This window comes from Miniopterus schreibersii, assembly GCF_964146895.1.
Source record: "Miniopterus schreibersii genome assembly, chromosome: 11".
Taxonomy (NCBI): Eukaryota; Metazoa; Chordata; class Mammalia; order Chiroptera; family Miniopteridae; genus Miniopterus; species Miniopterus schreibersii.
The window spans coordinates 16,141,758-16,156,035 of record NC_138111.1 but is presented as its reverse complement, the minus strand read 5'-3'; the positions used below and the strand labels follow the sequence as shown (position 1 = coordinate 16,156,035).

Below are 14,278 nucleotides of genomic sequence, written 5' to 3'. Positions count from 1 at the left end.
TAGTGTGTTTCCAAAAGAAATATCTAAAATGAGGAAAACCATGTATCACTGCTTTGAAATGTATACCAATTAAACTTCTGGGGCCTTCAAATAAATAAAAACAGTGTACAATGCCTTCGTTTTAATGGAATAGGCAGAATATTCACTTAATAAGCATATTAACATGTCTTAAAATCACCAAAACACTAAAACTTAAAGCTCAATCTTATCACTCTTTTCTTTTTCTTTTTAGTAAACTTCATCCTGTCCATCAAAAAAAAAAACGTAGTCAAGATTCTCTGAATTAGAAGCGTAGGGTTTAGAGAGTATTGCCACAAAGCAACTATATTGCAATTTAAAAGTTATATTTATATATCAGCTGAAAGGTAGAAATGTAATATGCAGACTAGCTTAACGTTATGCCACCCTTCTAACTGCCAATCTCAGAGTTGTCTTCAGGCACCAGAGATAAAAGCATAAAGTAATTTTTCCTTCTCCTTAAGTTATGATAAAATTTGTTTTGTTTGCTGTTTGGAAAAGAGTCATTATTAAAGTATTAACTAACTGCTATCTCTTAATTATCTCCATTAGCTAAAGAAAAAAATACATATCCCCTGAAATGAATTGCATGCATACCCTCTTATAGTAATCTTCTGAACCCATTATTGACAAAATAATTTATGAATAAGTTGAACAGTAAATGTGTATTAACTCAAGTATTTACTGACTGCATAGTATGTACTGAACGCCATCAACGGCACTGAGGACAAAGATAAGTAAGACACAGGCCTGTTCAACATGTACCTGATAAGCTTATCAGCAAGGACAGAAGCAGTCCATACATTTTATATAACATCCCAAAAGGCAAACCTAAGGTTAGTTAATATAGTCAGCCCATAGGTATCTGTGCCAATGGCAAATGTAAATGATGCAGAACATATAATGGAAATTTGCAACTGAGAATGGAACCAGAGAGAATTATTTGTAAATATAAGGAAGCTGTGTATCATGCAATAAGCCGCTTCTATGGTTGACACACATAATACTTTTATTGTAAATCCTTCAATTATAGTAGTATTTTTCACCTTGATAAGTTCCTAGAAAAAAGAGAACATCAGAAAAAAATAATTTCAAATTGAACTTTGAAAGAATCACCTGTAGCTTGAGGGAATCCAATGGCTGGGGCAAATCCAGCAGCCCCTGCATATGGTGAGGAAATTATACCTGGTGCACCTAATGGGAAAGAGAAGCTAAAATAAATATATTGCCTTCTATAAATATAGTTATCAAAATAATATAAAATGGTTAAGTAAGGGTATATTACTGATAAAGAGATTCTATTATAAAGTAAAATTGTTCAACAGGTGATCCTTAATGTCTGAGTGAAGAGCCTCTGTCACTTGCAGAGACCCACCCCTTTCAACTGGGTTCAAAGTATAAGAGTACAGCTGAGCTGTTTAGTTCTGAGTTACGTGCTTGTTACTTAGTTTTGTTATTTAGGTTGAGATTCTTGCCCTTATTTAGAGGATTGTTTCTATGTAAAAGTCGTCAAATACTTAAGTTATACTGTACCTAAGGGGTACTGCATTGATAAAAAGGAAATATGAAATACAAATCCTTGCCTTTGAGAGGTTTACAAACTAAAAGTATAATTAGAGGAGGTTCATATGCTGAGGATCTAGTGGTTTAAATACAAATGCACTGCAAGTGGTCTAAGAAGGATTCACTGTGACTGGAGAAGGTTTCTCAGGAGGTAACTTAAGCTAGACAACATGCATTGAAAAGCAGTGTTTAATGTGTACTAGATGCTGAACAAATGCTGGTACTCTTCCCTTCCTTTCAGAAGCCTGGTGACTATGCATCATCAACAAAAGCAGGACTTGGTTCCAATGGAGGAGTCAGAATTAGTAGAAAAACAATTGGGTTTTGCACATGTCAAGGTGGAGACATGTGAAGACCTTCAAAGAGAAATGCCCAACAGTGGAAATGAGGGGGCAAACTCAGAATAACAATTATAAGGCACAGATCTGTAAATCATCTATGAATGAGAGCACCACTGCAAAGGGTACATGACGAGAAATGAAGAGTGAAAAACAAAACCTGGGAGTATTAACTGGTACACCTACATGGTAGAGGAAGGAAGAGGAACGTTCTAAGAGAAAAAGAAAACAGCCTTAGAAATAGAAAAAAAAAGGGATTTTAGTGCTTCAGGGTCTAGAGAAACAAAGTTCTTTTGGAGAAGGGGTTCAACGGAGGTTAAAAAAAATGAGAAATGTGAAGATAAAGAACAATTGTAGAGAAACAGTGAAAAGCTAGACTCTGAGAGTCAAAGGGAGGACTTTGTTTTATAATAATAGGGTGATGGATATATTTATAGGAAGAAGAATGTAGGCTGTATTTTCCAGAGGAGTTAAAAGCTTATGTAAGTTTATTCTCTTCATGAAAGAGAATTATTTAACAGAATTAGTTATATATAGCTGTGATTTATTAGGAGGCCAATGCTGTGATTTATTAAAATAATTCAAGAAAATATAGTCATTGAGACTTCAGGGAGAGAGCTAGCAGAGAGAATGGAAAATACAAAAAATAAAATAAAGTAACTGACAGAATAACTGATGTAATTAGAAGGGAAACATATTTATTGAAAGCATATTATGAACCAAGCATTCTTCTAGTGTTAAGGAAGCACTAACAAAGCAGACAAGCATTTCTGTCCTTTGCTAAACTTACATTCCAGTCGACTGAAGATCATAGATAAAATGATTCATTTTTACAACAGAATAACTATATTCAAGGCATAAAGGAAGACAACAAAGAAGTTTCAATATGGATATGAGCAATTATAAAAATTTACCCTATAAAGTTAACCGTAAGAAGATATATGGTAGATTGTATTACTGTTGCCAAATATTCACTTGCCCTTCCATATCTCTGGACAGTCATGTGACTTGCAGTGCCTCCTCTGGGAGGAACATGCATTTCTACCCAATTCTCACTGCATATGATCAAGTTGTAGGGACAAAAAGACAGACATGCTGCCTCTCTATACAGAAGTTTTAAAAGGTATTATAGTGTAAACCAGCTCTCTTATTTTTTACTTTCTGCCACAAGAATGTCATGTCTCCAATGGAGTCACATCTTCAGCCCAGGCCCTGGATCACAAAGGTATATATGATTAAAGGTTGCAAAAGTAGATCCACAGCTGTCTAAGTGTTGATGCTATGAGAGAAAGAAATGTTAATTACTGTAAACCCAGACATTTGGGAAGACGAGGGAGATTCTTTTTAAATACAACAGAGTAGTTTCGTGCATCTTACTAAAGTAAGAAAAAAAGTAATTAAGTTGTTCAGGGTTGCTAAATATGAAATCAAGAAACAACTCTGGCCTGGCTGGGCATGGCTCAGTGGTTGAGAGTCAACCTAGGATCCAGGTGATCGGTGTTCGATTCCCGTCAGGGCACATGCCCAGGTTGCAGGCTTGATCCCCAGTCAGGGGCGTGCAGGAGGCAGCCGATCAATGACAACTCTCTCATCATTGCTGTTTCTTGCTCTCTCCCCCTCTCCTTTCCTCTCTCTGAAATCAATAAAGACATATTAAAACAAACACAAAAAAACCGACTCTGTATTTATATATTAGCAACAGGTAGAAAACAAAATAACAATGATAGCTAAAAGTTACATTGCACTCAGGCTGTATACTACTCTAAACTCTGTATGTACATTAGCACATTTAATGTTCACCACAACCCAATCAATTAAGTACTATTATTATGCTCATTCCACATATGAGGAAATAAGCGCAGAGCAGTTAAGCAATTTGCCCAAGGTTATACAGATAATAAATATTAGTTCTAGAGTTAGAATCTAAAAAGTATGGTTCCTAGAAATAAACCTAACAACATATCCAAACCTTTATGGAGAAAAGTCAGCAAATTTACTGAGAGACATTAAGGAACACCCAAATGAATGGAGAGATGTACAATGTTCAAAGGCCGGGAAATTTTACTGTGAAGATGTCAATATCTTCTACGTGATTTATAAAGTCAATGTAATCCAATCAAAACCCCAAGAGCTTTTTTGATAAGCTGATCCTAAAATTCATGTGTAAATGGCCAAGACTTGCCAAGGTACTCTGAAGAGTAAGGTAAAAAGACTTTATCAGGTATTGAGACTTGTGGTAATGACAAAAGACAAACAGACCAATGGAACAATTCCCAGAAAACTACTTAAGCAAACATCAAGTTGAAGTTTTAATGGGACGTGTTAACAATGCTGAAACTATTTTTTTGTGTATTATAGGATAGAGCAAATAAATATATATGTTAAGGTTAATGAAAACTAAATTTCTCATTCTTGAAGAAGAAAGTTATCAGTATTTAAAAAAAGGGGGATTGGAATCAGAAGTATCAGTTAAAATTTGTAGTTTTTAAACAAACACACAGAAAAATATATTTATGGAGCACACATAGAGACATATCCTAGTAATGTCCATTAAAGTGCCTATATGCAATGATGTCCTCTTCGCAATGAGCACATCTAAATGCCTAGATATTAATTTCCAAATACCATTTCTCACGAAAAGGAACCAGGGCTCATTTTGCAGGGCTAAGGAAGGGAAGGTAAAGAAGATCTGAAATATCTTTTTCCAGAAAGTAAGAAGTGCTGAAACGTTGACGGGGACATTTAAAAAGGCTATTGAAACCAGTGTGAAAGAGCTACTATGGGCACTTCTGGGACAGTTTGAGTATAAGATAAAATTATAATCCACATAATAAGAATCTACAAATCCATATAGACATAAAAAAATAGATAAATACTAGTAAGTAAGCCATAGAAATCTAATGCATAGTATAGTAAATATAGACAACAATATTACACTATAATTATGTCGTGATATAGTTACGTTGGCAATCATATAACACATAAATGTATCAAAGTAACACCTAGTTCACACAATGTTATATGTCAAATTTATTCAAAATGAATAAATGAATGAATGAATGTAACAGTGTTAAGAAAAAGTCCTTTAAAATAAAATCCCAGCTAATAAACATGAAGAAATAATGGAATTAGCAAATCACCAATATAGCAACCATCACAGTAACACTCATTTCGGCAATGGATGTTAAAACTAAAGGGTGAAAAGTGATAAGAAAAAGGATATTTATATAGTCTCAACACATCTCCCTACAAATTAATTACAAAGAGAAAATCAACCAGTAACTTTACTGGAAGAAACCTGGCAGAAACCACTTTAGTAAGTCATTGTAGGGGTTCAGAATGAGTCACCCCAAGGCATGCTTCTATGGTATGCAGATTACTTTGAACTAAAGGCAACTGAGACCCTGCAGGCTCAAGAGAAACTTCTGCACCCATTTAACTCCCAAGAAGAATTTAAATCAGAGGCTCTGCAGATAGTAAGAGTTATCACCAGAATATAATTTTATGACCTATCTATAGGCAGGGCAAACTGCTAGTTACTGAATGGAACCTGCTGTTATCGTCCTGCAGTGACCTTCCTCCCCCTGGAGCCCCAGTACAGAATGTCACATATACCTCATTTTCCCTTTCTGTCTCTGGACCTCTCCTGTACGTGGGGTCGCTGACTCTCTCAGGTATGTGGGGTACCCATGTGCACGTATGCACGTAAGTCTGGCTACTTTCTCTTGTTAATCTGTCTCATGTAGATTTAATTATTAGACCAGCCAAAAGAACCTTGAGGGTAAAGGAAAGTTTCTTCCTCCTCCACATGGTCAAAGTTAGTATCACCAGAACAGAATAAAACGACATCATGTCTCCTGAAGTAATAAACTGAGAAAGACACATTATTTCAGCCAAAACCCCACAAACTCATACTGAGAGACATTCTATACAATACCCAACTTGAAATCTTAAAAAATGCAAAGGTCATGAAAGACAAAAAATGAAGAAATGTTCTAAATTAAAGGACTGTAAAAAGACATAACAAATAGATTAGCCTGATACTGGTTTGGACCTTTACCAGAAAAAAATTCTCTTATAATGAACATCATTTTCATAAATGGTAAAATTTAAAAAGGTCTCTGGATTAAATAATAGTACTCTATGAATGTTAATTTCCTGATTTTGATAACTGCATTTAGGTATGAATGACCTTGTTCTTAGAAAATACACAATGAGTATTTAGCAATAAAGGGGCATCATGCCTAAAACTTACTCTCCAGTGATTCAGGGGGGAAAAAACCTACCTACCTACCTACCGGCGCGCATGCACACACACACACACTCACACACACATCAGAGAGATGATAAAGTACATGTGGCATGATGTTAATAATTGAGGAATATGAATGGATGGTATAAGGCAATTTTTTGTACTATTCTTACAACTTAAATAATTTCAAAACAAGGTTATGAGACACAAAAAACACAAATTTAAAGGAAATGGTAAATAAATTTGACTACACAAAAATACTATAATGCCAGAAATGGGAGAAACACATATAACTAAAAAAGGGCTAGTGCCTGGGAGATATATTAAAAAACTCCTACAAATAAATAAGAAAAAGAAACCAAACACAAAATTAGGCAAAAGAGTTGAACAGAAAAATTCTTAAGAGTGAATGACTAATAAACATAAACATGTTCAATCTCATTGGTAATCAGGAAAATTTCACAGCAGCACTGTTCATAATAGCCTCAAACTCATACTGAGAGACATTCTATACAATACCCAACTTAACCCTAGGAACTTTACATGTGAACATTTAAAGAAGAGAAAAACAGACAGTGAGGTAGGAAAAAAGTCAGGAGTGTAGTGTTTCAGAAGCCAAGAGAAACAAGAGAACAGTAAACTTTCACACAATACACAAAAAAGCATTGTTCTCTGATAAATCACTTATCTTAGGATTCAGCACTACTTCTCGATGACTCTGAATTTATTAACCCAATGAAAAAGGATGTGAACGTTCTGGTATTTTATATTCAGAAACCAAAATTCTTAATTCTATGTTTAAAATGTCCTCTTTTCACAATGCAGAACGTTAATTACACCAACAGCATATAGTCAGTTATTGGAGTGAGTGTAGGTCTGCATTTGACAGCCAGTTTTGTCAAACCCGAATGACAGCCTCAATTTCTATCATGTGTTACTGAAATGGTAATTATAAAGATCATTGCTCTGCAAAGCTGGACATGTAAGTAGGGGCTGGTAACAAATAAAATACAAAAATTGGTCAGACCAAAACAGAAACTTGAACAATTGGGAATGTGAACTGAACAGTTCGCTTGACTCTTTCAGTTATAAATAACAAAAAGCTTTTACTTGAAAATAAAGTTACAAGGTATTTTCTAGAAAATTTTAGACAACCATTTGGCTTAGGATTCTTTTTTCTTACCTTTCAAATGAAGATGGACTAAATACTACTTAAGGTTTCAATAAGCAATATTTTAAATGGTGTCATTTGGGAAAGGAAAATGAATCATGAAGGGTAGTAAAATTTAATACTTTATCTAAATATAAACCACACTTTTGAGAGCTGCAAAACCAAGAAGTAGCATACATTAACCTAATGATAAATCCAACTGAACAGCCCACTGCTTTTTTCTTAACATAAAGGTTTATTTTAAAAGTATAAATATACTGAGAACTAGTTTTAAATAAAAGAAGGAAGCTCCTCAAAGCGACATTTGAAACTATATTTTTATTAATGTAAAAATGCAACTTCTCACAAACTTGAGGTAAAGATGGAAGTTCTGATGTTTAAAAACCAAAACAAAACAAAATAAACCCTCTTCTTTGAATAAAGGAAGAACATACCACTAATTTAGGTCCTTGTTTTAAAATATCACTACTTAAAAAACAGAAAAGTATTTCTCTCAAGAGCACTTAAGCCAAAATTCTGTTGGCTATAAACCAATATATTTAAACCAATGCTAATATATAAAAGACAATTAATTTGAAGCAAACTATTGTATGGCTGATAAAGAATGAGTAATATTAATGTTAGAAAATAAACCTGTTACTTTTAATTTCAAATATTCACTTGTTTTGCCAGCTAATAGAATCTACGAATAATTAAAATTCAATCAATGGTCAAATTTTGTTCTGTGATCCTTGCTACCCTTTAGAAAACCCGAGAGAGCCGTGGCTGGTCTTGCTCAGTGGTTGCCGTGGTGGCCCACGGACTGAAGGGTCGAGGGTTCAATTCTGGTCACGGGCATGTACCTCAGTCGCAGGCCCGACCCCCAGTCCTGGTCGGGGCGCATGCGGGAGGCAACCAATTTGATGTTTCTGTTTCTCTCTCTCTCCCTTCCATTCTCTCTGAAAAGCAATGGAAAAAATATCCTTGGGTGAGGATAAAAAAAAAAGAAAGCCTGAGAGAATCTAAGAAAAGGGCTAATTGACATAACATGGGTTAATAAATGAAACGTGCAACTTTAGAAAACTTGCTTTGTGACCCAAAACAGAACTACTCACCAAAAGCAGCAGCCATAGGGGATTCAAGGGATGGATGGCCATCACCAGTAGGAAGGTCTAAGCGAGTGAAGTCTCTGCTTTTGTCATTATTATATTTCACATTAAGGCTGGTGAGCTTGGAGAAGTCAATACGCAGAGTGCAGCATGCATTATAGATATTCTGGCCATCCAGAGCCTAAAGCATGTAAGAAAGGGACTGATGTTTTGCAAGACAACAACACTGATAAATCAAGTAGCCTCTACTTTGACACAGAATGGCTATCAGGCATAAAGCAGAGAGCATTGGACTAAAAGCCAGAGACCTTTATTCACTTTTACCTTTGTCACTATGTGCACCTAAGAGAGAAAAAGAAAATCCCTAACTCTCATTTTTTTCATCTGTAAAACAAGGATAATCCCTATCTTGTCTCTGGTAGGATCAAATGAGAGAAGAATTATAAAGGCTTGGAAAACTATTATGCATTACTGTACACTGTTTTAGCTACTATTATGATTATTTTGTCCATAAAAAATGTTTACAGATAATTTTACATTTCGTCTTAATTCTCTTTAGTGTAGTTTATACAGGTTAAGATGAAATAAGCCTTTCTAAATGGTACTTATCAGAAACACAATACATGAAATACATTACCTACCATTTTTTCTTCTCTTATAAATTTATTTTTTAGTACTTTAAATAATTAGCTGAGGGAAATTTGGAGTCGTTCTGGTACAAGAACAAAGATCAGTAATCCTTCCCCCTTCACAATAACAAAAATTTACCAAAGGAATATTTGTAGCCACTTATGACTTCCACAAATGTCCAAATTTATAAAAATAGATATCAGAAACCAAGACAAACAAAAATATACAAATACACAAAAAACCCTGACTTGTAATAGTTATTGATGAGTATGCCATGACAAAGGTACAAAATTATATATATGTGGAGGTAGAGGGTACAGTAAATATAAAGGCTATATTCCTAACCAAGAGCTAGACACTGTGTGGTACACAAAAGTACAACCACCTTGTCCCTATCCTTCAAAAGAATTTAGAAACAATTCAGATAGTGATGTAAGACAGAATTCTGGTTAGGAATAGATCTCAATAGGAGATGGGTCAAATATAACCAAACTGAATGTGAAATTTTATATCTTGTCAAAAGTCAAGAACTCATGAACTAAAAAAAAAAAAAAAAATTGACAGCAGTATGTTTCCTAAGACTTATGTCTTCACCAATTCAGAGCTCAGTAAGATTCAACAGTGAGTATGGTTGTCAAGAGTGAAATCAATCTTTGGATAATTTAATAGAAGCAAATAGAGGGACAAGGGCAAACATAATTCTACTTTATTAGTCAGATTATATCAAGAGTACTGTGCTCAATTATAGACGTTAAATATGACAAACAGAAATGAGTCCCAGAGATCTGAGATGGTGATCTGAAACCATTTCATATGAACAAAGTAATTTTTAGCTTGTTACAAAAAAGAGCATATGAAACAGTATATTTTAAAATGGTAATCTTTATATTATGTTTATCTTACTACAATAAAAACACACATGTAAACTGGAGCGAGGGAGGAGACATGGCGGCTCCCTTCGGTATCACTGACATGACTAACTGAAAAATGTAGCAGATAGTAATTACCGCTCTGGCGTACTGTGCATGCAGGGGGTCAGCATACTGAAGCAGGGCTTGAAACTGGTTATTCTTCGTAAAGGTGATAATTTTCAGCACTGTGCCAAATTTAGAAAATATCTGGAAAAAAGTTCACATTAGGTTATATCGAAGGAAAAAATTAAACTAACATATCTTTATAAATACAACTTGATTCATGAATCCCATTTTAAATGAAAATAATTTCCTCTACTGAAATTGTTGGCACCAAAATAACTTAAATCAAGCTCTTTGGTATAACACACAAAAGCTCTCCCTGGCGTACCTCTCCAACCTCATCTCCTGACACTTTTTATATCACATTATTTATACCAACAATATGCGGCTGTCTACAGTTCTCCAAATACACCAAGTAGTTTCAGACTTCTATGCGTATACATGTGGCTTTTCCCTTTACCTGGAACTCTTGTGCCTAACACCTAGTAAATTTTCATTTATTTTTTTGAACACTCAGTTCAGGGAAGGGATTTAATGCCACCAGAAAATTCTCAGCCTCTTCCAAATTTCAATAGTTAGTTCTCGTTCCCAAATATTATCCCCTTCTTGGCCTCAGATATTTATCTTATTTTACTTACAGTGTATATACATTTGTTTATATATCTGTCTTCTTTAATTTAAAATGTCTTGTCTTAATCATTTCTATTTCTTGAGTACAATTCCTGGCATATAAGAGATACAGGGTAAATGCTTTTTATTAACTGATAAAGAATTATACTCTGAGATCTAATTGGAGAATTACAGTGATATGCAATTAAAAAAAAAAAGATAAAATATCTTATTAGTAAAGTAATGAGAACATATAATTAGCTCTAAAATTTAGGATAATTTTATACTAAATTATGCTCTAGAACTTAGCTAACTTCCACTTAAACTTCAGATTATTACTGTTTAGATTCGTTCTCTCATTTAATTTGAAAAATAATCTGATGGACATCCTCACTGACAACTGTGTTTTTAGCTGTGTCATTTTTATGTGAAAGTCCTAAGAGAATATAAACCGACTTAACTGGCTAACCATATATAGCTCTCTAGAGCCCCCTGAACTGTATTTAGTGACAGAGTAGCTACAAAAACAAATGAGTCAGTCTGATACTTTTGAATAAAGTAAATTAAATGAGCACCAATGTCTAGAAATCTAGGAATGCCTAAAGTGTGATCTGTAACATTATTTCATAATTATCAAAATACTAAATTTTAAACAGATTCCATTTCAAAAGATTAACATTTGGGAAAGTTCAACATATTCAGATTTATCTTTATTGATTATCAGGTCTCTGACTTTATTTCCCTAATATATTTATTTTGATGTCATAAATATAAACACATAGACTCAACTCTTGGTGTCTCCTGTATATTATAATCTTTTAGACTTTAAAATGGAACTAAAAAATACTAAAGATCAAATTCTGATGAAATTTATCTTCAGGGTGATACTTATAAAGGTAGAACTTGCCAGAAACTGAAACTGTTCACTAGTATTTACTTATGAAAAGCATATTCATATTAGAACTTTTAAAAATATCAAGCACATTGGCCACAACTTGTTTATAACAGTTTTTGTAGCCAACAAAACAGTAAGACTTAAAACCAGAATTTTATATTACTAGTATTAATTCTTTTGTTTAATATCATAATAATTGATTTTTGTTGGTTATTTATCTTTATTCTGCAATTTAAAAAGATCAGTCTTTTGGCCTAAAGAGATTCATCTCCTGGCTATCTATAAAACACCTCCCTTTTTAACAATACTTGGAAGTAATAGAGTACATGAGAACACTCTTTTCAACTACTCCTTCAGAGCACAAAGAAGTTTTAGTGTGCAGGGTTGAATTTACATAATGATCAGCCAATGAATGCCTTCTGTATCTACAAATATGCTCTAGGTGATGCCACAGAATCCAATGGCTTTAAATTACCAACCATATGCTGATGACTACCAAATCTCCAGGCCCAGAATTCTTATGCCCAATGTATACTTCCCAACTGTCTATTCAACACCTCCTACAGTTGGATTTTTAACAGGTATATCAAACTTAACATGTCCAAAACACACTTTAAAAAATATATATATCTTTATTGATTTCAGAGAGAGGAAGGAAGAGGGAGAGACAGAAACATCAATGATGGGAGAGTAATCATTGATCGGCTACCTCCTGCACACCCGACTGGGGATCAAGCCCGCAACCTGGGCCTGTGGCCTGACGGGGAATTGAACCGCAATCTCCCGGATCCTAGGTCAATGCTCAACTGCTGAGCTATGCCCAGCTGGGTCAAAATATACTCTTGATTCCTGCTCTACCTCCCACCCCTGCCCCCAATCTTTTCTCCCCTCAGCCTTTGCTATTCTAGTATAAGATAGCTCTATTTTACCAGAGGCTGACAGATAAAATCTGGAAGACATTTTTGATTTCTCTCTTCATAATCCACATCTACTCAACCCACCATCAAATCCTTCCAAATATATCCAATAATCACCACTTCAGTGTCCACATCCTCACCCAGGTCTCCAACCATCTATCTCTCACATGGATTATGACAAGAGTCTTATGACTACAGCTTATTCTTTGTTTTGTTTTTAAATTTATCTTCATTGTTTGAAGTATTATAGATCCCCTTTTTTCCCATTGACTCTTTCTATCCAGCTCCCACCCCACCCCCATGCCATCACCATACTATTGTCTGTATTCTTAACATAGCAACAAGAGAAATTGTTAAAACATAAATGTACCACTCTTTGCAAAATCATCTGTTTCCCATCTTACTTAGTGTAAAGATGATAAAGGCTTTATTTATATCACCTGGCTCCTAACCACTTCTCTGACCCTCTTATTTATGGCATTCCTACTTTTTACACTCCAATGACATAGCCTTATTTCTGATATTTGAACACATTAAGCACACCTCCATGTTAAGGACTTTGCACTTGCTGTTTTTTCTGACTGGACCATTAGTCAGAAAAATTACACAAATTACACCTTAACATCCTTCAAGCTTCTGCTCAAATGTCATATTGGAAACATCTCTAACTTCCCTCGTCAGAAATAGCACCATTCCCATCTCAGTCACTCTCAATCCCCTCACCATGAGCTAAAGGAAAAACCACTAGCTTCTTTCTACAAATGTTAGAGAGCAGTTAAGCTAATGCCAACTCTTCAGCAAATATAAAATAATCCCTAATTAATTATAACAGGTGGAAGCAACTCCACACTTCCATGTATTTCCCCATCTCAATATTCATTGCATTTTATGCTATTACTTATGAAATTGTATCTTACCCACAAGACTACAAAAGCAAGGATCATTTTCTTACAGTGCAATTTACTAGCATCTGATAATTACTTGATCACTTAATATGCAGCAGGCACTGTTCTAAGTGCTTTAAATGCATTAACTCATGTAAACTTCACAATGAAGGTATGGAGACCATCTTCATTCATCCCCATTATATATTAATAAGTAAAAGACACAGATGAGGTAAGTTACTTGCCCAGGGTTATAGAGGTAGTAAGTGGTAAAGCCAGGATTCAAACCAGCTCCAACCCTGTATCCTTAATCCTTATGCTATACTATGCTTTAGCTGGCTAATGAGATAAGAGTGCCAGGGGAGAGGGCTTAGTTAATGTAACTAGAGAAATACTCTCTGAGGAGATGAATAAGTTAAAATGAACCCAATGATGGAGAATTCAGTTAAGTGACTATCTCAGTGAAGAGTGTTCCAAGCCTAAGAAACAAAACAGAAATGGACTAAGACAGGAATAAGCTGGAGGGAAGGGAAGAGGGTCAATGAATGGGCCACAAAAGTCAGGGTGCTAAATAAGCAGAGAAATGTTAGGAAATGGAGTTAAAGAGATGGGGAGAGGTTTGCATGTGGGGGCCTTATGGGCCTTGGTAAAGAATTTGATTTGATATCCAGAACAGTGGGAAGGGGCACTAAACAAGAGAGTGCTATAACAGAAAGGCTGAGAGTTCTACCCTGAGAGTTACTATTAATGATTCTCAGAATTACCTCTCTTCACCTGAAGGACCCCATGATCTTTGGGAGAGAAACAAGGCTTGTTACTACTCTCAGGGAGATGATAAATGAATGACAGACAGGACCACATGACCCTGGCTAAACTCATTGGGTTAGATGGCAATGTTGAGCCACAGGAGCAAGAACAGCCTTTGTAACACAGTGTAAG

The 14,278-nt window shown here is 35.0% G+C and overlaps 1 protein-coding gene across 11 annotated transcripts in view; it reads right to left on the bottom strand.

The window, feature by feature from the left end:
• The window catches only part of PTBP3 (polypyrimidine tract binding protein 3), a 74,430-nt gene that overhangs the window by 12,746 nt on the left and 47,406 nt on the right, over positions 1–14,278 (bottom strand). For all 11 annotated transcript variants that reach the window (XM_081151032.1, XM_081151035.1, XM_081151033.1 and 8 more), the window contains 3 exons: positions 10,068–10,178; positions 8,437–8,611; positions 1,135–1,212 (listed from right to left, as the gene is read on the bottom strand). In XM_081151032.1, the coding sequence (XP_081007158.1) occupies positions 1,135–1,212; positions 8,437–8,611; positions 10,068–10,178 (364 nt within the window). The remainder of the gene's footprint in view (positions 1–1,134; positions 1,213–8,436; positions 8,612–10,067; positions 10,179–14,278) is intronic.